The 23,365-nt window shown below is 42.7% G+C and overlaps 1 protein-coding gene across 1 annotated transcript; it reads right to left on the bottom strand.

Annotated features, from left to right (window-relative positions):
* Window positions 1-21,274: 21,274 nt before the first annotated feature.
* DDX53 (DEAD-box helicase 53) lies at window positions 21,275-23,149 on the bottom strand. The gene has a single exon (XM_046649428.1). The coding sequence runs from the start codon at window positions 23,147-23,149 to the stop codon at window positions 21,275-21,277; it is 1,875 nt and encodes a 624-aa protein (XP_046505384.1).
* Window positions 23,150-23,365: the final 216 nt, after the last annotated feature.

Raw genomic sequence — 23,365 nt, 5'->3', positions numbered from 1 at the left:
CGCAATGAACGTAGGGGTGCAAGTATCTTTATGCCTTTAAGAAATGATGAAATCCGGCCATTTGTGACAACATGGATGGACCTTGAGGGTATTATGCTGAGTGAAATAAGTCAGAGGGAGAAAGTCAAATACCGTATGATCTCACTCATAAGTAGAAGATAAAACCAACAACAAACAAACCCATAGCATTGGGGATTGGATTGGTGGTTACCATAGGGGAAGTGGGGGAGGAGGGAGGGCAAAAGGGGTGACTAAGCTCGCATGTGAGGTGATGGACTATATTTAGTTTTCGGGTGGTGAACATGATGTAATCTACACAGAATTCGAAGTATATTATGATGTACATCCGAAAATAAACAAATAAAAAAAAAGAAATTGTAAGCTGATTGGCACCTGCAATATGCTCATGGGGAGAAATTCTTACCAACAATTTTCTATGGAAATGTTATCCTATTGGCATTCATTTTTAAAGTAATAATAACTTGGAATTATCCTTTGGGTCCCTTTTGAGGCATTTGAAGGGCTTTCCAGGACTACAGCCATGTGTCGCTTAACCGAGGGGCAATGTTCTGAGAAATGTGTTGTTAGGTGATTTTGCCATTGTAGGAACATCACAGAGTGTACTTAAAACAAGCACAAGAGAAACTCATGCAATTAAGCGATGCAGTAACCACAAGATGTAAGAGGCTGCTGCCACTGTAACACGGCATAGTGCTTTTTTATACATAGAAAGAGTACACTCCAAAATAACGATAAAAAGTATAGTATAGTAAATCCATAAGCCAGTAACATAGTTGTTCCTTATCATTATCAGGTATTCTGTACTGAACATAATTGTAGGTGCTATACTTTTATGTGACTGGCAGCGCAGTAGATTTGTTTACACCAGCATCCCACAAACACGTGAGTAATGTGTTGCCCTACGTCTTTACATTGGCTACGACATCACTAGGCAATAGAAATATTTCAGCTCCCTTGTAATCTTATGGGACCACCATTGTATATGCGGTCCGTCATTGACCAAGACGTTATTATGCAGCCCATGACTGTCCTTCCCTTCTGAGAGCTATGGTGTAGGTAAGGGGAAAGAAGGACGGTGTTATCTACATTATTTGCGTTATATGCAGAAGCCAAACAACAATCCTTAGAATCGTGGGATTTTAGAGGTGGAAAGGACCGACTGGGGAGTGCATGTCTTCTAACCCTCTCATTTGCAAGTGAGAAAGTTAACATCTACAGCAGCTCTGTCCACTAGAAATATAATGTGAGTCACAGATCCAATTTGAAAGTTTCTAGTGGCCACGTTAAGAAAAAGTAAAAGGGGAGACCTCTGATTCTGGACAAGATGGTGTAGGCACATTTTCCCTATTCTTCTTGCTTATTTTATTTAATATGTAAAATGAACAAGAAGAATCTGACATCTGGAGACAGAAGGCAGACCAGCTGAGGACTTTGGAACTTGGGGACTGAGAAAATGGTGAGTTCCCTGGGTTTTCTTTTTGCCTCCCTTATGTCTTGGATTGGGTGCTGTAGAAGCCTGCAGCCCGGAAACACCCACAGGCACAGCAAAAAGCATGTCCCAAGAAAAACCTGTTCTTTTGAGCCAAAGGAGCAGGAAAGGAGCAGCCGAGCAAGAAGGAAATCTTTTTGATGATAACTGCCTGCTCACAGATCACAGAAAAAAGCCAAAGCCAAGAACATAGTGCACCTCCCCTGGCTGCATCAGCAGAGGCCAAGCGTGGATTTCCTAGATTTCCATCTCCATCCATTGGTAATGAGACACCTCTACTTCTCCCAATGGGGGGTGTCTGAGAAGCCCAGTCTCCAAGACTATATTTTCAGCACTGCCTAGAAGTAATTGGATGCCCTGTCCACATCACTACCGCCATCATGTCAGTGGAAACCACATGGGGAGCCTGGATTTGCACCCTCACCTAGCAGTACTGAGACATACCTTGCTTTCTCCAGTGTATGTGAAGTCTGAATGGGGAGCCTGAGCTTCCACACCTGCCTGGCAGTAATGAGGCTGGGCCCGACTTCCCGCAGCAGCATGCTATCAGTGGAGGCCTGCTAAAACGGAAGATTTAAATAATATCCAAAGTCTCCTAATACGCAAAACATCTGAGATAGAAGTGAGTATCACTCATCTAGAACGAGGAAAATCTCAAGCCAAATGAGAAAAAGACATTAATAGATGCTCCCATTGAGAAGACACAGACAGTGGAATTATCTGAAAAGGGTTTAAAGGCAACCATCAGAAAAAAGCTTTAGTGAGCCGTTATGAACATACTTGAAACAAGCAAGAAAAAAATAGTCTTAGGAAGAAGTAGAAGATACAAAGAAGAACTAAATAGAAATTTTAGAACTGAAAAATCTAATGACTTCCCTACGTGGACTCAGTCAAGACTGGAGATGAGAGAGGAATGAAGCAGTGAACTTGATGAGAGAACATGAGAAATTACCTGATCTTAACAACAGAGAGAAAACAGACTGAAAAGACAGTTATCAGAGCCTCAGGGATCTGTGGACAATAATAAAAGCTGTAATAGTCGTGTCATTGGAGTTCCAGAAGAGGAGAAAGAATATGGGTATATGGGACAACTAGAGCTGCTAACTGGATGTGTAACACGACAAATACATATGAGTTTTGTTTGTAAGGAAAACAAGTTAATACTTTGGCCTCTAAGGACCCTTTCCTTTGAAATCTACCTTCTCTCAAATAGAGGGACGGGGTCCTAGCAGCCGTGTTTTTCTTAGAGGGCCCTTTTACCATCAGCCCTCCCCCTCATAACACTTGATTGGAGCGTGAGTGGACACCTGGTCGAAATTAGACCTATCAGATCTTCTCTTACGGAGGTATAAACTTAAAGACGAGAGAGGCTAGCTCAACCCAGCCTGATGTCATGAGCATATGTAATGTAAACCAGAGAGCTGTGGAATCAGCCATCTTCCACCACGTGCATGGAGAAACAGCAAATGGCAGTCTGTGGAGGGAGAAGAATGGAGTGGACGTGCACAGAGAAACAGGTGAAGAACATGCGTGTTCCACAGGTAGAGAGACCCAACGAGGGTCTTCTATACGGAAACACCTCCCAAAACGAAGCCACCATGTTTTTGGAATTCTTTTTGTAATACATTAACATTTATAATTTGTGGGAGTGACAATTAGGTTGAATTGGCCTGAGTGTTAACATCGTCTCCCCATACCATCCTCTCCTGTTTTAAAAAACTGTTGAGGATGATGTTAATGTCTCTTTTATCCTGGGTGCTTTATATGCATATCATTTAATCTTTCAGAAGCAGAAATTAAAATCTCCATCCATCTTTTACAGCTGATAAAACCAAGACTTAGGGCTTTTATATGACTTGCCTAAATTCACGGAACTGATTCATACAGGTCTTTGTCACTCCTAAGACTTCACCGTTAACCATTACGTTATACTTGAAGCTGGGGCAGCAACCAGTATCTTCTAAAAACGGGGAGAGATCTTTGCTCCTTATCTACAGGAACAGTTAAGTTCAGCTTACTATGCATGTTACGTATGATGTTCTGAGCTTTGAACGACAGAGTGTGGTCTGGAGGAGGTAGTGGTCAGGCAGGCTGTGTGTTCTCAGAAAAATTAGACACACACACGTGTTTGAACTGTGGAAGGGGAGCGTAAGGAGGAGACTATTTCCCAGAAGCAGAAGATGCTTACTCCCTTTAGTTAACATGATTTTACGCTCTTTTATCCATGAGATAGTAAAGTTAAAATGGAATGTCATACGGTTTCCTGAGAAATTACTATAAGAGAGGGTGTGTGTTGTAGGAAAGACCTACAAACAGAATAAAGCCAGAAATGCCTGGGAAGAGATGTGACAGGGCCACATTTATTGATTCCAGAGAAAATGAAAACATTTATGTAAAATAGCACATGGGTCCTCACAGGACACAAGCCTAAAAGCAATTAGTTCAGGCTTCAAAGGGATTTTGCTGACTATGAGAGATGAGTTCCAATTGAGATTGTAGTCAGGACCTGCCCCAAACTCATCAGAATACTTATTGCCGAAAGTTTACAACAAATCGCAAGCTTTGGATGATTAGACGGATGTTAGTAAAGCTTGGGTAAACATCACTGCAGACATTTGACCCTATAGGAAGGTCTAGAAGAAAACAAGTTTGCAGTGGGAGAAGGGACCTGAAGGGCAACGTGTGCGTGTGTTGGGAAAGCAATAAGAGGCTCTCACTATCGTTTATGTGCTAGGAGAGGAAGTGATGTCAAAGATTATGGTAGTTTTGTGAGCTTGAATGGCATTGAACAGCTTCAGCAGGATTTCAGAAGTGAAATGGAGGAGTCAGCATAAAGAGAAAGGACCAGTGCTTCCATCTTTCCTCTTAATTATGGGTTTGGATCCAATCAATACATCCAGCAATCCTCAATTACCATTTTTTTTATTAAGAGAAGAGTGCCTGGGCTACAGGAAGGCAGGGGGAGAGAGAAAAATGTTTTGCTGACTTTTTGGGTATTCTTTTTAGAAAATACTTGCTATTTGCTTCTTTTTAAATGGAATTTTGAAGCTCAGGTGGAAAAACAAAGATGACCCATCACTTCCTCTCTCCTTATTCCCCTTCTGTGTAAAAAGATTTCTTTTAAAATTCCTCATGTTCCAGAGAAGATTCCCATTGCTCTTGGCTATGTATGTCCATTGGGTAGAATCATTCACTCTAGGCCCCTCTATGTTGTTGGTTGCAAGAAACTCTCTGGTCGGCTACATTGCAAATCTGTCAGAGGCAGTGATGTACTCCAGGTGCAGCCATGTGTGCAAGCTGTTAAAGCTACTCGTTCAGATGACCTTGATATTGGGTCTCTCCATGACTACTGCTCACGTTTTCTACTCTGCCGGTTTCTCACTTCTTCCTCTAATTGCTGCCGATTGTTCAAAAGCTGGGCTTGTTTGATATGCTTCTAAGTTTTTATAAAATCACGGCAATCCCCTATAGAATCCTGTGTTTTTAGTGTCCCTATTAAATAAAACTTCGGGGGAGAGTTTAATGTGCTTATTCTAGTCAACTCTCATCCCAGTAAAGTACACCTCATTGGAGCCTCTTCTCAATAATGGAAAATTCAGTGCCTCCACACAAGATACTGGAGGGCTATTTTTACAATTTATCAGCTAGGATGATTAGTGCTGCTGGTAGTACAGTACTGAACTACTAATGACTTAAACAATAAGGACATTTATTATTTCAGATAATGCAAGGTTCAGAGATGGAGGATTCCTGGGTGTATTTGTGAGGTCCAATATTTATTGGACGTAGCACCTATGAATGATAAAGAGGAAAAAGATCAGGAGTAGTCAGGGAAATCCTTCTGACCACAGCTCATGTCTGATTCCTGTGAAAGGAGAAGGGAAAGGAAGGTTTGGGTCGGAAGAGCCTAAGACTCTGGTGAGCCTCTGAGAAACGCACAAGCAACCTAAGAGGGAGCTCCTCTGAAAACACGGCCCAGAGAGGAGTCCCCTGTTGGGCAGACGTGACTGGGCCCCAGTGCCCCACTGCGCTCGGTTATTGGCTAGAACTTCCAGGAAGAGCTTGGCCTCATCTCACTGCTGCCATGGATTGTTTGAGCTGGGGGCTGTCAGCCTAGTGCACTCCTTGCAACTGATCAGCAAGCTCGTTCTTGAACAGAGGTCTGAGTGGCACACCTCCATAGCTGCCACATAGGGTTTAATTCAGCAGCACGGTTGTGCCGTCCAGGATCCAGGTGCCTTCCAAATCTATATTCAGTGATATGTAACATGTTGGTAGTATTCTTCAGATTCATTTCCTCATTGCCTGAAAAGGACTGTCACAGCCTCATGTCTTCACACAACTGTGTACAAAAGCAGGACGGAGAGCTTGTCCTCACATGCCTCTGTCCTTAAAGGAGGAAGATCTTTCCTTAAAGTTGCCAATCAGACTTTCCTGTGAGTCCCATAGGCCAGGTTTGAGTCACATGCCTGTGCTTTAGCTCCAAGGGAAGCTAGGAAAGTGAATTTCTGGGTTTTTCAACCTAATAATGGGAAGTGGGTTGTGCCAGCCCATAGGAAGGGGCATAGGAGGGAGGCGGTGCGAGTGGCTGTTCTGTAGGTAAACCAACAATGCCTGCCACCCTAAATATTGCTAAGGTCGCACTTCATAATCTTGTTCCCAGAAAATCCAACGTTAGAGGTGATAAGCTGGTTACCGGATGTATGACTTGTCACAGTGGCAGGTTCTTTTGCTTATCTCGCACTCCTCACATGTTCCCATCCCTTCCCCCAGCCAGGAACATAAGGCATCGTTGCATTCTTACTTCATGTCATTTCATACTTTTCTTTTATTGTTGTTTTGTTTCACAGTTTCCTAAATTCCTGGGTGAACAGATATGCCACCATTCTGTTTAGACTGATGTTTTAGAAGGACTCCTGGAAAGTCTGGTTGCGTTAATTGCTGGCTGTAGTTCTGTCATTTTAAACTTTCAGTTTATCATGCAGGTTTCTCCGGTGCTAGAAGGCTACAGAGACACTTCAGGCCCACGGAGAAGAGTAGGGACAACATTGCCTAGTGTGAAAATACCTGTACAGGGTACTTTGTTGGTGCAAACTGAGCTGCCCATATGCTTTCCCTAATAATGTCTTTCTCTCCTCTTCTTTGTTTCTATACACTCTACTCAGCTTCTTTGTTGAATCCTTACTTTTCAGCACAGAGCTTGTCAGCTGTACTACTTACCTGTAGAACCGCTTACTGTTTGAAGTTGGGAAAGCTTCTTGACCTCTGTCATATTTGTTCTCTGATCTGTAAAATGAGATAGAAATGGCCCTTCGTTTGGGTGCCATGGAACAAACAGCAAATCATTGCCAACATCTCATCTTCTTACTCATTTATCTTATGACATTAGAAAACTATTTCTTCACGTGGAGAGAATTGATAATATAATCTGTGTAATTATTTATGTCTTTCTCTTTTTTAGTTTTTCATGCAATTATTTGCTTCATCCTAAAAAGAAAATAATTCCAAAGTTTGCAAGTAAAACCAAAAAGAACCCACAAATTTTATTTTTCTATGAAAGTAGACTTCTGTGAGATTCTGCTGTTTGTTTTCTTGAAAAAGGAGATGAGATGTTCAAGTTTTCCTCTTGATAATATATATGACATCTCTTGTTTCTAGACATAAAGTGTTGTTTGTTACAAAAGTAAGTTGTGATTGCCATCGTGTCTTCTCCAACACCTACTCACCCTGTGTGCAGCAGCACTGAACTCTGCCTGGTCCTTTCCCGCTGCTAATGTTAGACAATGCTGCAGTGCTATTCGCAGTGCTCTCGTGGCCAATCTTTTCAGAAGTGGGTGGCCAAGACCCTCTTCCTAGTCTGTCTTAGTCAAGAGGCTCCACTGAAACCTGTCCACCATGGTGACCCTGCTGGTATTTGAGATAGCGGTGCTATAGCTTTCAGCATCACAGCAACACGCAGGTGCCGCAGTATGACAACCAGGAGGCCTGAGGATGGGGTTGATGGCCATGGAATGGCCAGATCAAGAAGTGGAGTTAATGAGTCAATTTTTTTGCTTTTGTCTGAGTGACCTTGCACAAAGAAACACGCATGAGTATATTTACACATAGTTATAGTTAGTGTTTTTAAGTAAAACTGGAATCTCACTCTTCAACAGTATTTCTTTTAACAATGTCATCTAATTATTTTTGAGTTCTTATTTTGCTATGTTAGAGGCAGAAAACACTGACTGAAATCCATGTCATCATAAAAATGAAAAACAGGACTGGTGTTCCCAGTGGTCACTTCTGAAAGGACAACAGGTCCCTAAGTTGGAAACCAAGCCCCATTCTTTTTATTTACAGTTTTATTAATGCACAAAGAATTGCATATATTTAATGTGCAAAATTTGATGAATTTGGACATAGGTAAACACCCGTGATACCATCACCACAATCAGATAATAGGCAGATCCAACACCTCCCAGAGTTTTCTCGTTTTCCTTTGGTTTTTCTTTTTGTCTGTCTGTGTCATAGGAACACTTAACATCATTCTGATTATTAAACAGAAGGTGAGTTATGGGCCAACAGATGTTACCAAAGAAAACAAGGAACCGAAATAGAAAGGTTGAGTTTTGCTGCATGAGAATAAAATAATGCACTTATTTTTGTTCATAAATTCGTTTGCTGAGATATTTACTGTGCTATTACTCTATTCCACTGGTGTTGTTTTTAGCACTTAAGATGCAGTGGTGGAAAAGAGACCAGTTTCTTATCCATGAGGTTTACCTTTTAGTGCAGAAATAGAAGAGAAGCTTTTGTTTTGAAAACCTTCAACTACAATGACTCTTGAATTAATTTCTTCAGTCATTTAATTATTCATTAAGTTACTTTTGAAGCAGTTATTCAAAAATCGTGTTCCACATCATATTTACCATAATAAAGATGATATTACTTGAAGAAATTTTTTGGGCACAAAATAAAGATTAAAGCCACATATAACTTCATAATGTAGAAGACTATGGCGATCAGTAATGTGTGTCTATGTCCTCTGTTTTTTTCTGTATTTAGATTTATGGACCACTGTAATTTTCTGAAAACAAAGGAATTAATTTTATAAATTACTTTCCCTCATTCTCTTAAATATCCTTTAAGAAGATGATTTCTACTATTCCAAGTCAGGAATAAATATGCGGCAATTTATTTAACTAGTGCTCCATCATTCTATCATTTATTTAACTAGTATTTTATCATTCTATCATTAATTAGTAGTATATCTAGCAGGTTTTTTCCTCAAATTTAATTATTTATGTAAAAGTATGAGAAATAGCGTTGTATACACTTCTTGGTATGTGTTTATGACTATCTCCTTAAGGTAAATGTCTACAAGTGATATGACTGGGCTAAAGTCTATTAAACATATACAGATTTCATACATCATCTCAACTAAACCTCCAAGAAATATAATCTTACCAAATTATAATTTATCAATGTTTATTTCCCTGCATCCTTCCTAGTGTTAGGTATTTTCATGTCTCCTTCTAATCACGGCCCAATTGTCTAGAGAAGAAAGTATGTCATTGGTTTATTTCATTCCTTTGATGATAAAGAAGTTAAGCACTTTTTCGCATTTATTGTTCACTTTTGTCTTGGTAATTGCCTTTTACATTTCTGCCCATATGTCTACTTTGATATTCACCTGGTATGTTTTCTTTGTGAAACTCTGTAGTTAAACATAAATAACGGTAATTGTGTTGTATATTTTAAATTATTTTTCTGGTGTTTCCTTTGCCTTTTATGGTATTTTGGACATTCCATTTTTACAGTGTTAAACCTATTAACATTTACCTTTAATTTTCTGCGGCTACTTGTGTGGTCAAAATCTTTTTCCAATTTATGTCAGAAACTATTTTCCTATCTGAGCTTCAATTTCTTTTATTTATTTATTTTTTATTAAGGTTATGAAAGTTAACATCCTTGTGAAATTATAGTTGTACATCATTATTAGTCATGTTGTAGGTACACCACTTCACCCCTAGTGCCCTCCCCCACCCCTCTTTCCCCTGGTAACCACCGATCAGTTCTCTTTGTCCATATGTTAACTACCCCCTATGAGTGGAGTCATACAGAGTTGATCTTTCTCTGTCTGGCTTATTTCACTCAACATAATACCCTCAAGGTCTATCCATGTTGTTGTGAATGGGACGACTTTGTCCTTTTTTATGGCTGAGTAGTATTCCATTGTATATATATACCACGTCTTCTTTATCCAATCATCAGTTGCTGGGCACTTAGGTTGGTTCCATGACTTGGCTATTGTGAATAATGCTGCGATGAACATAGGGGTGCATGGAACTTTTGGAATTGGTGATTTCAGGTTCTTAGGATAGATACCCAGTAGTGGGATGGCTGGGTCAGAAGGTATTTCTATTCTTAACTTTTTGAGGAATCTCCATACTGTTTTCCATAGTGGCTGCACCAGTTTTCATTCCCACCAAGAGTGTATGAGGGTTCCCTTTTCTCCACAGCCTCTCTAACATTTGTCACCCTTGGTTTTGGATATTTTTGCCATTCTAACAGGTGTAAGGTGATATCTTAGTGTAGTTTTGATTTGCATTTCCCTGATGATTAGTGATGATGAGCATCTTTTCATGTGTCTATTGGCCATCCGTATACCTTCTTTGGAGAAATGTCTGTTCATGTCCCCTGCCCATTTTGTAATTGGGTTGTTTGATTTTTTTATTGTTGAGTTGTGTGAGTTCTTTGTATATTATGGAGATTAACCCTTTGTCGGATAAATAACTTGTGAATATTTTTTCCCATTTAGTGGGCTGTTTTTTTGTTTCAATCCTGTTTTCCCTTGCCTTGAAGAAGCTCTTTAGTCTGATGAAGTCCCATTTGTTTATTCTTTCTATTGTTTCCCTCATGTGAGGGGTTATGGTGTCCGAAAAGATTCTTTTGAAGCTGATGTCAAAGAGTGTACTGCCAATATTCTCTTCTAGAAGACTTATTGTTTCAGGCCTAATCTTTAGGTCTTTGATCCATTTTGAGTTTATTTTAGTAAATGGTGAAAAAGAATGGTTGGTTTTCATTCTTTTACATGTGGCTGTTCAGTTTTCCCAGCACCATTTGTTGAAGAGACTTTCTTTCCTCCATTGTAGGCCCTCAGCTCCTTTGTCAAAGATTAGCTGTCCATAGAGGTGTGGTTTTATTTCTGGGCTTTCAATTCTGTTCCACTGATGTGTGTATCTGATTTTGTACCAGTACCATGCTGTTTTGATTGCTGTAGCTTTGTAGTATGTTTTGAAGTCAGGGATTGTGATGCCTCCAGCTTTGTTCTTCTTTCTCAGGATTGCTTTAGCAATTCGGGGTCTTTTGTTGCCCCATATGAATTTTAGGATTCTTTGTTCAATTTCTGTAAAGAATGACATTGGAATTCTGATTGGGATAGCGTTGAATCTGTAGATTGCTTTAGGTAGTATGGACATTTTAACTATGTTTATTCTTCCAATCCATGTGCATGGAATGTCTTTCCATCTCTTTATGTCGTCCTCGATTTCTTTCAAGAACGTCTTGTAGTTTTCGTTGTATAGATCTTTCACTTCCTTGGTTAAATTTATCCCAAGGTATTTTATTCTTTTTGTTGCAATCGTGAATGGGATAGAGTTCTTGAGATCTTTTTCTGTTAGTTCATTGTTAGCATATAGAAATGCTACTGATTTATGTATGTTGACCTTATACCCTGCAACTTTGCTGTAGTTGTTGATTGTTTCTAATAGTTTTTCTATGGATTTTTTGGGGTCTTCTATATATAAGATCATGTCGTCTGCAAACAGTGAGAGTTTTACTTCTTCGTTGCCTATTTGGACTCCTTTTATTTCTTTTTCCTGCCGAATTGCTCTGGCCAAAACCTCCAGTACTATGTTGAATAGGAGTGGTGAAGGTGGGCACCCTTGTCTTGTTCCTGTTCTGAGAGGAATGGGTTTCAGTTTTTGTCTGTTGAGCATGATGTTGGCTGTGGGTTTGTGATATATGGCCTTTATTATGTTGAGGTACTTTCCTTCCATACCTATTTTATTGAGGGTTTTTATCATAAATGGATGTTGGATCTTGTTGAATGCTTTCTGTGCATCTATTGAGATGATCATGTGGTTTTTCTTTCTCATTTTCTTAATGTAGTGAATCACGTTGATTGACTTGCGGATATTGAACCATCCCTGTGTCCCTGGTATAAATCCCACTTGATCATGGTGTATAGTCTTTTTGATATATTGCTGTATTCAGTTTGCCAAAATTTTGTTGAGGATTTTTGCCTCTATGTTCATCAGTGATATTGGCCTGTAGTTTTCCTTCTTTGTGTTGTCCTTGTCAGGTTTGGGGATCAGGGTGATGTTGGCTTCATAGAATGTATTAGGGAGTGCTCCATCTTCCTCTATTTTCTGGAATCATTTGAGAAGGATAGGTATTGAATCTTCTTTGAATGTTTGGTAGAATTCTCCAGAGAAGCCGTCTGGTCCTGGACTCCTATTTTTGGGGAGGTTTTTGATTACTGTTTCTATTTCTTTACTTGTGATTGGTCTATTCAGATCCTCTATTTCTTCCTGATTCAGTTTGGGAAGGTTGTATGAGTCTAGGAATTTATCCATTTCTTCTAGGTTGTTCAATTTGTTGGCATATAGTTTTTCATAGTATTCTCTTGTGATCCTTTGTATTTCTTCGGTATCTGTTGTGATTTCTCCTCTCTCGTGTCTAATTTTATTTATTTGAGACTTCTCTCTTTTTTTTAGTGAGTCTGGCTAAGGGTTGTTGATTTTGTTAATTTTTTCGAAGAACCAACTCTTTGTTTCATTGATTCTTTCGGCTGTCTTTTTTTCTTTCAATATCATTTATTCCTGCTCTAATTTTTATTATTTCCCTCCTTCTACTGAATTTGGGCTTTGTTTGTTCTTCTTTTTCTAATTCCATTAGGTGTCGTTTGAGGTTGTTTATGTAAGATTTTTCTTGCTTATCGAGGTGAGCCTGTATTGCAATGAATTTCCCTCTTAGGACTGCCTTTGCTGCATCCCAAATCATTTGGTACAGTGTGTTTTCATTTTCATTTGTCTCCAGATAATATTTGATTTCTTCTTTAATTTCTTCAATAATCCATTGTTTGTTCAGTAGCATGTTGTTTAGCCTCCACATTTTTGGCCCTTTCCCAGCTTCATTCTTGTAGTTGATTTCTAGTTTCATAGCATTATGGTCAGAAAAGATGCTTGATATTATTTCAACCCTCTTGAACTTATTGATGCTTGCTTTGTTTCCCAAGATATGGTCTATCCTTGAGAATGTTCCATGCGTGCTTGAGAAGAATGTGTAACCTGGTGTTTTTGGATGAAGTGTCCTATATATATCTATTAGGTCCATCTGATCTAATTTTTCATTTAATTCTATAATTTCCTTGTTGATTTTCTGTCTGGATGATCTGTCCATTGGTGTTAATGGGGTGTTGAGGTCCCCTACTATCATTGTATTGCTGTTGATGTCTCCTTTTAGTTTTGTTAATAGTTTCTTTATGAATTTTGGTGATCCTGTGTTAGGTGTGTATATATTTATAAGTGTTATGTCATCTTGGTGGAGCGTCCCTTTTATCATTATATACTGCCCCTCTTTGTCTTTCTTTATCTGTTTTGCTTTGAAGTCTACTTTGTCTGATATAAGTATGGCAACACCTGCTTTCTTTTGTTCATTATTAGCTTGGAGTATTGTCTTCCATCCCTTCACTTTGAGTCTGTGTTTGTCTTTGGGGCTGAGGTGTGTTTCCTGGAGGCAGCATATTGTTGGGTCTTGTTCTTTGATCCATCCTGCCACTCTGTGCCTTTTGATTGGAGAGTTCAATCCATTCACATTCAAAGTGATTATTGAAATGTGGGGGCCTACTGTTGCCATTTTATCACTTGTTTTCTGGTTCTTTTGCATTTTGTCCTGATGGAGAGCTGTTACTTTGTGTTATTGTCCTTCTGCTTGTCTCCTTGGTTCTGGATTTTGTAACCCGTTTCCTTTTTTTGATTTTTCAGGAATGAGGTTCTTCCTGAGCATTTCTCGAAGAGGAGGTTTTGTGGCGATGAACTCCCTTAACTTTTGTTTATCAGGGAAAGTTTTTATTTCTCCATCATATTTGAAGGATATTTTCACTGGGTAGAGTATTCTTGGCTGTAGGTTTTTGTCCTTCAGAGTTTTGACTATTTTATTCCAATCTCTTCTAGCCTGTAAGGTCTCTCCTGAGAAATCTGCTGATAGCCTTATGGGGGTTCCTTTGTAAGTTATTTTCTTCTGCCTGGCTGCCCTTAGTATTTTCTCTTTGTCGTTGACTTTTGCTAGTTTCACTACTATATGCCTTGGGGTTGGTCTTCTTGCGTTAATAAAGTTTGGAGATCTATTGGCTTCTGTTGCATGAAGTTCCATCTCTCTTCCCAAGTTTGGAAAGTTCTCAGCTATTATTTCTTTGAACAGGCCTTCTGCCCCCTTCTCCTTCTCTTCTCCCTCTGGTATACCTATGATCCTTATGTTGCATCTCCTAATTGAGTCGGATAATTCTTGGAGAGTTTCTTCATTTCTTTTTAGTCTTAGTTCTCTCTCCTCCTCTGTCTGCAGCATTTCTATATTCCTATCCTCCAAATTGCTAATTCAGTCCTCCATATTATCGACCCTACTGTTCAGAGAGTCCAGATTTATCTTAATCTCCTCCATTGTGTTCTTCATCTCCAGTATTTCTAATTGGTTCTTCTTTATAGTGTCAAGCTCTTTTGTGACATAGCTCCTGAACTCATTGAGTTGTCTATCTGAATTCTCTTTTAACTCATTGAGTTTTTTAATAATGGCAGTTTTGAAGTGATCATCATTTAGGTGATAGATGTCACTGTCTTTGGGATTGTTTTCTGGGTGCTTAGCATTTTCCTTCTGTTCTGGAGATTTAATATATTTTTTCTTACTGCTTGATCGTGTGGATTTGTGCCTCTGCATAGAGATAGAGTTTAGTCGCTGCTTCTACTTGTTGCAACTGGTGTGGGGGGTGCAGCTGTTTAGACTGCACCAATCAGGAACCCTGTCAGCTGTTACTGACTGGACCTGGACCCCTCCTCGTAGTCACAGTGGTCCTGTGAGGTCCCTCGTCGGTTGTGGGGGCAATCGCAAGGGGGCCTCAGGCTGCTAGGGCCTACTGTAGCAGCCCACTTAGACGCGCTCCCTCCTTGTGGTCTGCAGCGGTGTTGTGGGCTTTCCAAGCAGCCAGGAGCAGGATCAGCTATAATTGCCGCTTTGTCCCTAACAGATCCCACAAGATCACACTTGTCCACTATAGGTCCCAGCAGAGCTATGGGTATCTTCTGCAGTCTGTCGTTAGCTCACCTAGCTGTGCTACTTTTGCCCCAGGGCCTTCCACCTTGCGATTGCCAGTTGGGACCTTTCCACTAGTGCTGTGCAGAGGCTTTCACTGAGGCTGCTGTAGGAACCTGGAGTTCCCCCCTTGGCTATGTAGCTGTTTCACCGGAGCTCCACTCTGCCCCACTCCCCTCTGATGGGTTCTCTGGGAGCCCCTTGCCTCATCTGGGACACGGCCAGAGTCCGTGGGCCTGGCAGTGGCCTGTAAGCTGCTGCTTTGTGGGGAACTCTGCTCTAGGGAGCTTCCTGGTGTTCCAAATGCTGGGCGGGGCCTCCCTGCCAATGGCGAGCAGCGGCCCTCCCTGCTGAGGGGTTGCAGGACCCTGGAGCGTCCCCCAGGCCACCGAGCCAGGTGTTGGAGCTCTATCCAGTCCCCAAGCACGTCCACGGGAAGTCCGGACAACCCCTGTGCCAGAGACCGTGGGCCCAGCAGCAGCTGGCAGTGTGGTGCAGTGCCAGGGGATCCGCCCGCTGGGAGCTTCCCTTTGTTCTGGATTCTGGGCGGCGCTTCCCAGCTAATGGCAAGCAGAGGCTTTCCCTACTGGGGAGGTGCGGGACCCCGGAGCCTCCCCCCAGGCTGCAGAGCCGGGTGCTGGAGCTCCAACCGTGTCCCCAAGCACATCTTCAGGAAGTCTGGGCACCCCCTGCACCGACCTGTGCACCGGCGACCATGGGCCCAGCAGCAGCTTGCGGTCTGGTGCTGTGCTGGGGAGTCCACCCACGGGGAGCTTCCCTTTGTTCTGGATTCTGGGCGGGGCCTCCCTGCTAATGGTGAACGGAGACCTTCCCTGCTGGTGGGTGCAGGACCCTGGTGATTTCCCCTGGGCTTAGGTGTAATTGCGGGGGTCTTGAGTAGGGCTGTTGTCACCTGTTTCCACTGTCGCTCAGCTGGTGAGTGCACACTCCTGCCCTTGGTGTGTGGTGATGCTATGGGGGAGTCTGCTGGAAGAGAGCCTCCTGCAGGAACTAGGCTGTCTGGGGGTCGGGGGTCAGGGGTCGGAGAGTTTTCACCTATTTCCACCTCCTCCTGGGGGGAAGTCCGTCTGCCTTCTGATGTATAGTAGCACGAGACTCTTAGGCGTCTTGAGATGCTGTCTGGATATCCTTTGTTAATCGGTGAATGTCTAGTTAGTTGTAGATTCAAGGGGGGAGAGACAAAGAAGACCACTCATTCTGCCATCTTGGTCCCGCCTATTAGCACACTCTTATTGCAATTGTCCTCTTAATTGGGTTGGTACCCAGTGTAGCTGGTTGCTAGGCTCAGGGGCGTACAGTTGTGGTAGGCCTGAGGCCAACAAGGCTGATGTCAGTTCTCTTAGGAGTGCAGCTGAGTAGGGCTAGCCCTTGGCATGGAGGCACTCAGTTGTTTCAGGCTTTGGAAGGTGGGGCTGATCCTTTTTATGGCTATTTGTGAAACACAAGTCTTCTGCCGCTGATAAGCCTCACCCCCCTCTGGACCACATACACTGTCAGCACAGTCCTGGTCCGTGCACACTTCTCAACCCCCTGGAGCGTACCCCACCACCACACTGCAGAGGCCCCCACCTCTGCCCCAATGCCCCCCACAGTTCACCTGGTCCTCACACAAGCCCTGCCCCACAGAGGCAGACACCTTTGCCTGCCTGTAGAGGATCAAGGCACTCAGTCTATGCAGGCTGAAAAGTAGTCTGAGGGCTTGCTGTTAGGTGGGGCCAGTCCCTAGGAGGGGTTGCCTGCCCTGGCTGAACTGGATTAAATCTGTGCTCTAGTGGGTGTGGCAGACCCCTGGGCTAACAGCCCAGGGGACGCACCTCACTGGCTCCCACCTGTGTCCATATCAGCACGCCTGGACCAGCTCAGAACAATGGCCCCCACCAATGTCTCAGTCTCTGGAGAGGACCCTCCTCTCATGAGTCCCGTTTTACCAAAGGACAGTCAGCCTTCTCTCTGGTGATTTTAGGTTGCTGCAATGAGTGAGTTTGTGCGTGGGCCCTTTAAGACCCGGATCTTTTCGGCTTTTGGCTGATAGCTTTTCTGGGGTGATCTCGCTGCAGTTAATAGTCAGCAAAGCCAGACAGTAAGACCCCCCCCCCCCTCAGTTGGGCTGAGTCTGAAGGATGGTTATAGTAGTATTGCCCCTGCTCCGGACCTCACTCCTCCAGGGAGCACTGCGTACCTTAGGTTGGCTCCCGCCTGGCCAGCTGAGAAGCTCCGCTGCTCCCAAAGGTGGTTTTTTTCCTCTCTGGCCGGAGTTACTGCCTCTTCTGCTTTCGTCAGGACTGTCCCTTGTTGTGGGGGTTCTTTTTATCCAGTTTTCAGTTTTCAATCCAGGGTGATTGTTCGTAAAATTGTTGTAACCTGGTTGTGTTTGTGGGAGGAGGCGAGTTCAACGTCTGCTCACAGCGCCATCTTGACGAGAACTCAATTTCTTTTATTTTTTATAAAATGAATCTAGTGTGGACTTTTTTAACAGTGGGAGTTTTATGGTTGATGATTGTCCTGGTGCACATGTATATGCGTGTATGTATTATGTATATGTTAATTTTTAAAATTTCTTTTGGAATAGACTTTCCTTTCTTCACGGATTTAAAAATTCCACTTTTATCGTGTACTAGGTATTTATGCAGATTTAGCTCTGGACAGTTCTCTCGTGGTTTGTCAATCATACAGGATAAAGCTGTTTTGTTAGATATTTGTAATGTATTTACATATTTGATAGTGCATTGACTCAATTAATTTGAATTTTTCCAAATTGCCTCTGCAGGAATGCAGACTATTGTAGTACAAATGTCAACGTGATTGGTAGATAGGAGCTAGAGAAGATGTGAAATGGAGGAGAGTGGATAGGATCTTAGGGAAGATGTCGCACTTTGGCTGAACTTGGAATGATGAATCTGGTTTGATGTAGCAGAGACGAGAAAGGGTGTTCTAAAGGGGGGAAACAGTGTGAGGAACAGCATCCAGAAATGTGAACAAGCGTTATATCATGGGCGATGGGAGAGCAGAGTGGAAGGGATCTACTATTTACTGAGTACCTACTGAATGTGAATCACCATGCTAAGCAATTTATAGGAATAGCTCTGAGGTCAGCTGAATCCTCAAACTTTGTAATATTTTGTGTCAATGCATGTTCAGTGTCCTTTCAGTCAGTTCCAGTTTGGATGCAGAACTCAGTATTTCTTTGAGTTTCTAAAGAACAATTCATTTACAAAAACTTTGTTGGTCAATGTAAACCATAGTTTTTTTACCTCAACACCATAGATATTTTGGGCTGTAGGGTGCTGACTTGTACATTATAGGATCGTTATCACTGACCTGTATGCACTGGATGCCAGGAGGCATTCTGCTGCCGGGGGGGACAACCACAGATGTCTGCAGACATTACCAAATGTCCCCTAGGTGGCGAAATCAACTCTGAGTGAGAGTCATGGATATAGATTATACTAAAGACAGGAAATTCTGTGTGGAGGGTTTTATGCTGAATGGTGCACAAGAAGTAAGTGTCCTCTGTTTTCTTCACCAGACTCCCTTCATGGTTTCTCTGCAGTAGTGTTCAGAGCGGGGATAGTTTTTCTTAATCTATCGTAAGGTTCCTCAACTATGGCAGTACTAACATTTGCGCCACATAATGGTTTCTTTTGGTAGTTGTCCTGTGCATGGTGGGATATTTAGCAGAACCACTGGCCTCTAACCAGGAGATAGCAAAACCATCCTCCGAGTTGTGACAACCAAATCTGTCTCGAGACACTGGCAAAATTGGCCCTGGTGGAGAACCCCTGATGCAGACTATACCAAGGATAGGAAGGTTGGAGAGTTTTATTCTGCACAACCCACCAGATATAATTTAGAAATCCTCTATTTTTTCCTCTGATGTCCTTTCGGGATAACTATGCAGTTGGATTTGTTTTGTCTACACTCTCTCAGAGATTCTCCATCTCAGCGCTGTTGATGTTTTGGGTCAAATATTTCTTTGCTGTGGGGTTAACCTGTAGATCGTGGGGTATTTAGCACCATTTCTGGCCTCTACCCACTAGGTGCCAGTAGCACGTTGCCCGTCCCCTGCCCCCAGGAGAAGAAACAACCACTACTGTCTCCACATCTTGTGAATCGTCTCCTGGAGGGGAGGGGCAAAACCGTCCCTGGTTGGGGACCACTGTTCTATCTCTACTTACCTTTCCCCATAAAGTGACTCTTTCTTTTCAGCCTTTTCTATAAGAGGAAAGGTACACGTCTCTCCTTTTCTTACCCTTAGACATTGAGTGATAATTTTTGTTGTTCTTAGTACTTGACCATGATTGAGGAACCTCACTCTGTATCTCAAGTGGCTTAATCGTTACACTTTTCTCTAACGAATATAGCATTGCCCCTAAGGGGAATTCTGGCAAATAACATATACACCAACTTGCTAAACATTCATCATTTCTCCTCCAAGTGAACAGGAACAGGCCATTTGAGCTTCTGTCACAGGTTCTACTATAGACTGCTTTTGCAGCAGAGTAAATTTGCACATCTCTCTTTTTCACTAAATGTGAACATGTGGGCAACCTCAACACAAGCACATTGTCTTACTCATAGTAACTGTATTGAAATGAAAAGAATGTAAGTATTGGAGTGTGGCACATGTGAGTTACAATATCTGTTAATGCCTCTTCAACCAGAGTTAGTGACCTTTGGCAAGTGAGTTGCCTGACCTCGTTTCATCCTCTGCAAAATATGGGTAAAATTGCTATCTGAGTTGGTTTCTTGTAAAGATTATAAGATAAAGCACCTGGTGTCTATGTGAGACAATAAAAAATGTTAACCATTGTTATGAATTTATCAAGAGAGATCGAGTCCTATGTAAAGAGCTTTGAAAGCCAAACTTTAAGCCTCTGACACCTAGAGTGTTTACCTCTTTGTTTCACTAAATTTCTGACTCATTTGTTGGGGTCCTGGCTGAAGCATTCTTAGAAAACATGGTTGCAGTAATCTTTTAGTTTTGCCAGAAATTTTAAGGCTTGACTAATTCCAATGTTCTCATAAACACTGAATCTTAAAATTTAACATCATTGTGAGGATTTGTTTTTGCAATGGAAGAAGAGGCATGTTGCTTCTAAATAAAACATGAGAGAGAGAAGGATAAATTGGGAGTATACTAGAATTGGTTCCTATGGCAAAGGTGTCACTTGATTGAGTTTTTAGTGGTTTTCCAAGTACATATTTTTGTTTCATGTTTTCTTTATTTTTGAGGAAGATTAGCCCTGAGCTAACTGCTGCCAATCCTCCTCTTTTGCTGAGGAAGACTGGCCCTGAGCTAACATACGTGCCCATCTTCTCTCCTTTGCATGTGGCACAGTTACCACAGCATGGTTTGTCAAGCGGTGCCATGTCCGCACCCTGAATCTGAACCAGCGGACCCCGGGCCACTGAAGTGGAACGTGCACACGTAACCGCTGCGCCACCGGGCTGGGTCTTTTGTTCCATGTTAATTTTCCCCCTTATGTACATGCAGTTTTGACATTTTCAAGACAAATTTGAAAATAAAATATGACGAAAAGAGAATAAAGACAACTTGAGAGTGACGTACAAAAATCAATGAGGCTGCAGAATGCGCTATTCTGGTCATTAAAAAGGGTTTCATTGTTCACTTCATTATAGGAGGAGGTGATTTTTTCCTGGATTAGAAAATAAAGTGTTAACGTAAGGCTGGGGTGCGCAAATTTGGCTATAATATCGCAGAATTTAGAGGTTAAGGGGGCTCCAAAATGACATACTCTAACTATCCCAATTTATTAGTGAAGGAAGTGAGGCCTACAGAAGGCAAGTCACCTCCCCAGAATTTTTAACCAATGGTTGATGACAGAGTTTGCATGAGTATCTGACTCACAGTGAGTCAGACACACTGCTCTGTTACTTCCATCTCTCTCGAAAAACAGAATTATGGAAGCTTCTAGCAGATTTCACATTAATCTCCTAGTGAATTAGAAAAACTAGGGAACGATGATTGTTGCGGCACCCACCGCAAGGGGGGAACAGAATATTTGGGCAGGCATCAGCCTGATGAATGCTAAGTTCCCATGGAGTACAACCATTTTAAAGACAGAAAAGCACCATCGCCGTCCTCTACCAAGTCTTGTAGGGAAGACACAGATGGACATGGCAGGCTAGAAAAGAAGCTAGACTTCAACCAACACACAAGACTTAGTTTTTTCCCAAAAAGTCTCTCACTCTCTCATTTTCAAAACACTTTTGATTTTATTAAGGAACACACAATGTTGATGGATTTGAGCATTGGTCACACGCGTTGTCACTGCCAGAATGTTTGCAGTGCTTCCTTATGTGTCTTGAATGCTGCTTCTTTACCATAAGTTGACTCTTCCAGGAGCGCGGTCCAACTTTTCAAGGTAGACATCAGTAAAACTGCTTGGCTTTTCCTTGAGGGTTTCTGGCTCCATTGCCTGAGTCCTTTTTTCCTTTCTGCAACTTGCATTGCTCTGCCATTTTCAGAAGATCTTCTGGGACACTTTGATTAGCTCTTTCCAGAATTTTAATCAATTCAGTGGCAATCTTCCAGTCAGCTTGAGTCATAAGGGTGACAGAGACTCCAGTCTTGCCTGCTCTTCCAGTACGCCCTACTCTATGCACGTATTCCTCGAGATTCTTTGGGAAATCGTAGTTGTATACGTGTGTGACATCCCTGACATCGAGGCCTCGGGCTGCTAAATCGGTAGCAATCAATATCTTCACTCTTCCACTTCGGAAGTCGTCTAACGCCTGCTCGCGGTCAAACTGCTCTCTGCTGCCGTGCAGGGATTGTACCGGGACGCCCTGGATGCTCAGATCGCTTGATAAGTCATCTGCAACCAGCTTTCTGCTGACAAATATGATAGCTTTGTCTTCGGGTGACAGGTTCCGTAAGAATTCTTGGATAAGAGTTCGTTTTTCTTCCTCTGTGGTGACAATGATGTCTTGCTTCACTGTATTGACAGCGACGAGATCTAGAGTACCGACATAAACAATCATAGGCTCTTTCAAATAAGATCTTGCAAGTTGGCGAATGGTGTGTGGCCACGTTGCACTTGTCATAACAGTCTGCCGGTCTGGGCGCACATCTAATAGAATCTTCGTGATCTGGCCTTCAAAGCCCAGATCCAACATTTTATCCGCTTCGTCTAACACCAAGTAAGTGATGCTTCGTAGGTTGACACACTTGTTCATCTGCAGATCATTCAGTCGTCCAGGAGTTGCAATAATGATGTCGACGCCTTTGGTAATGTGCTGAATTTGCTCTTTTCTGTTTCCACCGCCGTATACACAAACGCTTTTAAGGCCTTTGTAGGAATACTTAGAACATTCTGCCTCGACCTGAAGAGCTAGCTCTCGCGTGGGGGTGAGGACGAGCATGCCAGGCCCATTTCTTTCTTCTCTAGATATGGGCTGAGAATCAAGGTGAATAAAGCCGGGTATCAAATAAGACAAGGTCTTGCCTGTCCCGGTTTGGGCAACTCCTATCAGATCCATTCCTTGTAGCACAATCGGCCATGCCTGTGACTGAATGGGCGTTGGCCTTTGGAAACCTGCTTTCTTAATGCTTTTCAGGACCTCGGGATAGTGCTCAAAGGCATCCTCAAATTTACAGGTCGGGTTGGGGATGGGACGTTTTTCGCCATCTTTCAGGTCCTCACACGCTATGTTGAAATTTTCCTGTCTCCAAGCGTCTACTTGCACTTGAGACAGCGAGCTTGTTGCTGTGGATTCTACGTAGAAGTTTTTCTTGATTGGTGGTAAATCCGCCCATTTTCTTTTTGCCCACGCCGCCCCTTCTGCCTTGACGTGATCCCAGTCTATCAGCGGCCGCACTTGTCTAACAACGGGGCGTGTGCGTAAGTCTCTCCCAGCAGAGGACTGGGAGGCAGCATTATCTACACTGGCTACCGAACTGTACCTTCCTTCTTGTTTTCGCACGAGGGTTTGTATAAGTGCTTTCGCTTTTCCCTTCATGGCTTCGCTGCCAAAAATCTTGACCTCGGCTTCAGAGTCACCTTTTACGATCTGTATTTTGGTGCTCGTCATACTCTGGATGTCTTTTATCTTTGACCCTCCGCGACCAATCACCACGCCAACCATACTGTTCTTTATTCTGAAGCACAGGGGTGGTTCCCGGGAGCCAAAGGCCCTCGGCTCCCAGTACCTGGAGAGGCCGCTGCCGCCCGTGCCGCCCCTGCCATCCCGGCCGGCCCTGACATCTCGAGGCTCTGCCCTCCTCCACTCGGGGGCCCAGGCCATTGCTCTGCAATGGCGAGGCTGGCGAGGGGCCTCTGCCTACCTAGACTTCGGAGGAGACGTCCCCCGAGGCCTCTTTCTCTTCAGCCTCCAGAGCAGCGACTAAACCACCAGTAGGTACTTCCGTGGCTGTTACCTAGGCAATTGTTGTTTGACGTGGCGTGAGGGAGGGGCTTTGGTGGTCTGGCCAATCACAGCCGCTGGGACTTGGGTGAGGTA

This window comes from Equus quagga, unplaced genomic scaffold (assembly GCF_021613505.1).
Source record: "Equus quagga isolate Etosha38 unplaced genomic scaffold, UCLA_HA_Equagga_1.0 HiC_scaffold_6321_RagTag, whole genome shotgun sequence".
NCBI lineage: Eukaryota > Metazoa > Chordata > Mammalia > Perissodactyla > Equidae > Equus > Equus quagga.
The sequence above is the reverse complement of the archived record's forward strand: the minus strand, read 5'-3'. Positions and strand labels throughout refer to the sequence as shown.

Coding starts and splice junctions, on each gene's coding strand:
- DDX53 (XM_046649428.1), bottom strand. CDS start 23,149: ATGGCCTGGGCCCCCGAGTGGAGGAGGGCAGAGCCTCGAGATGTCAGG.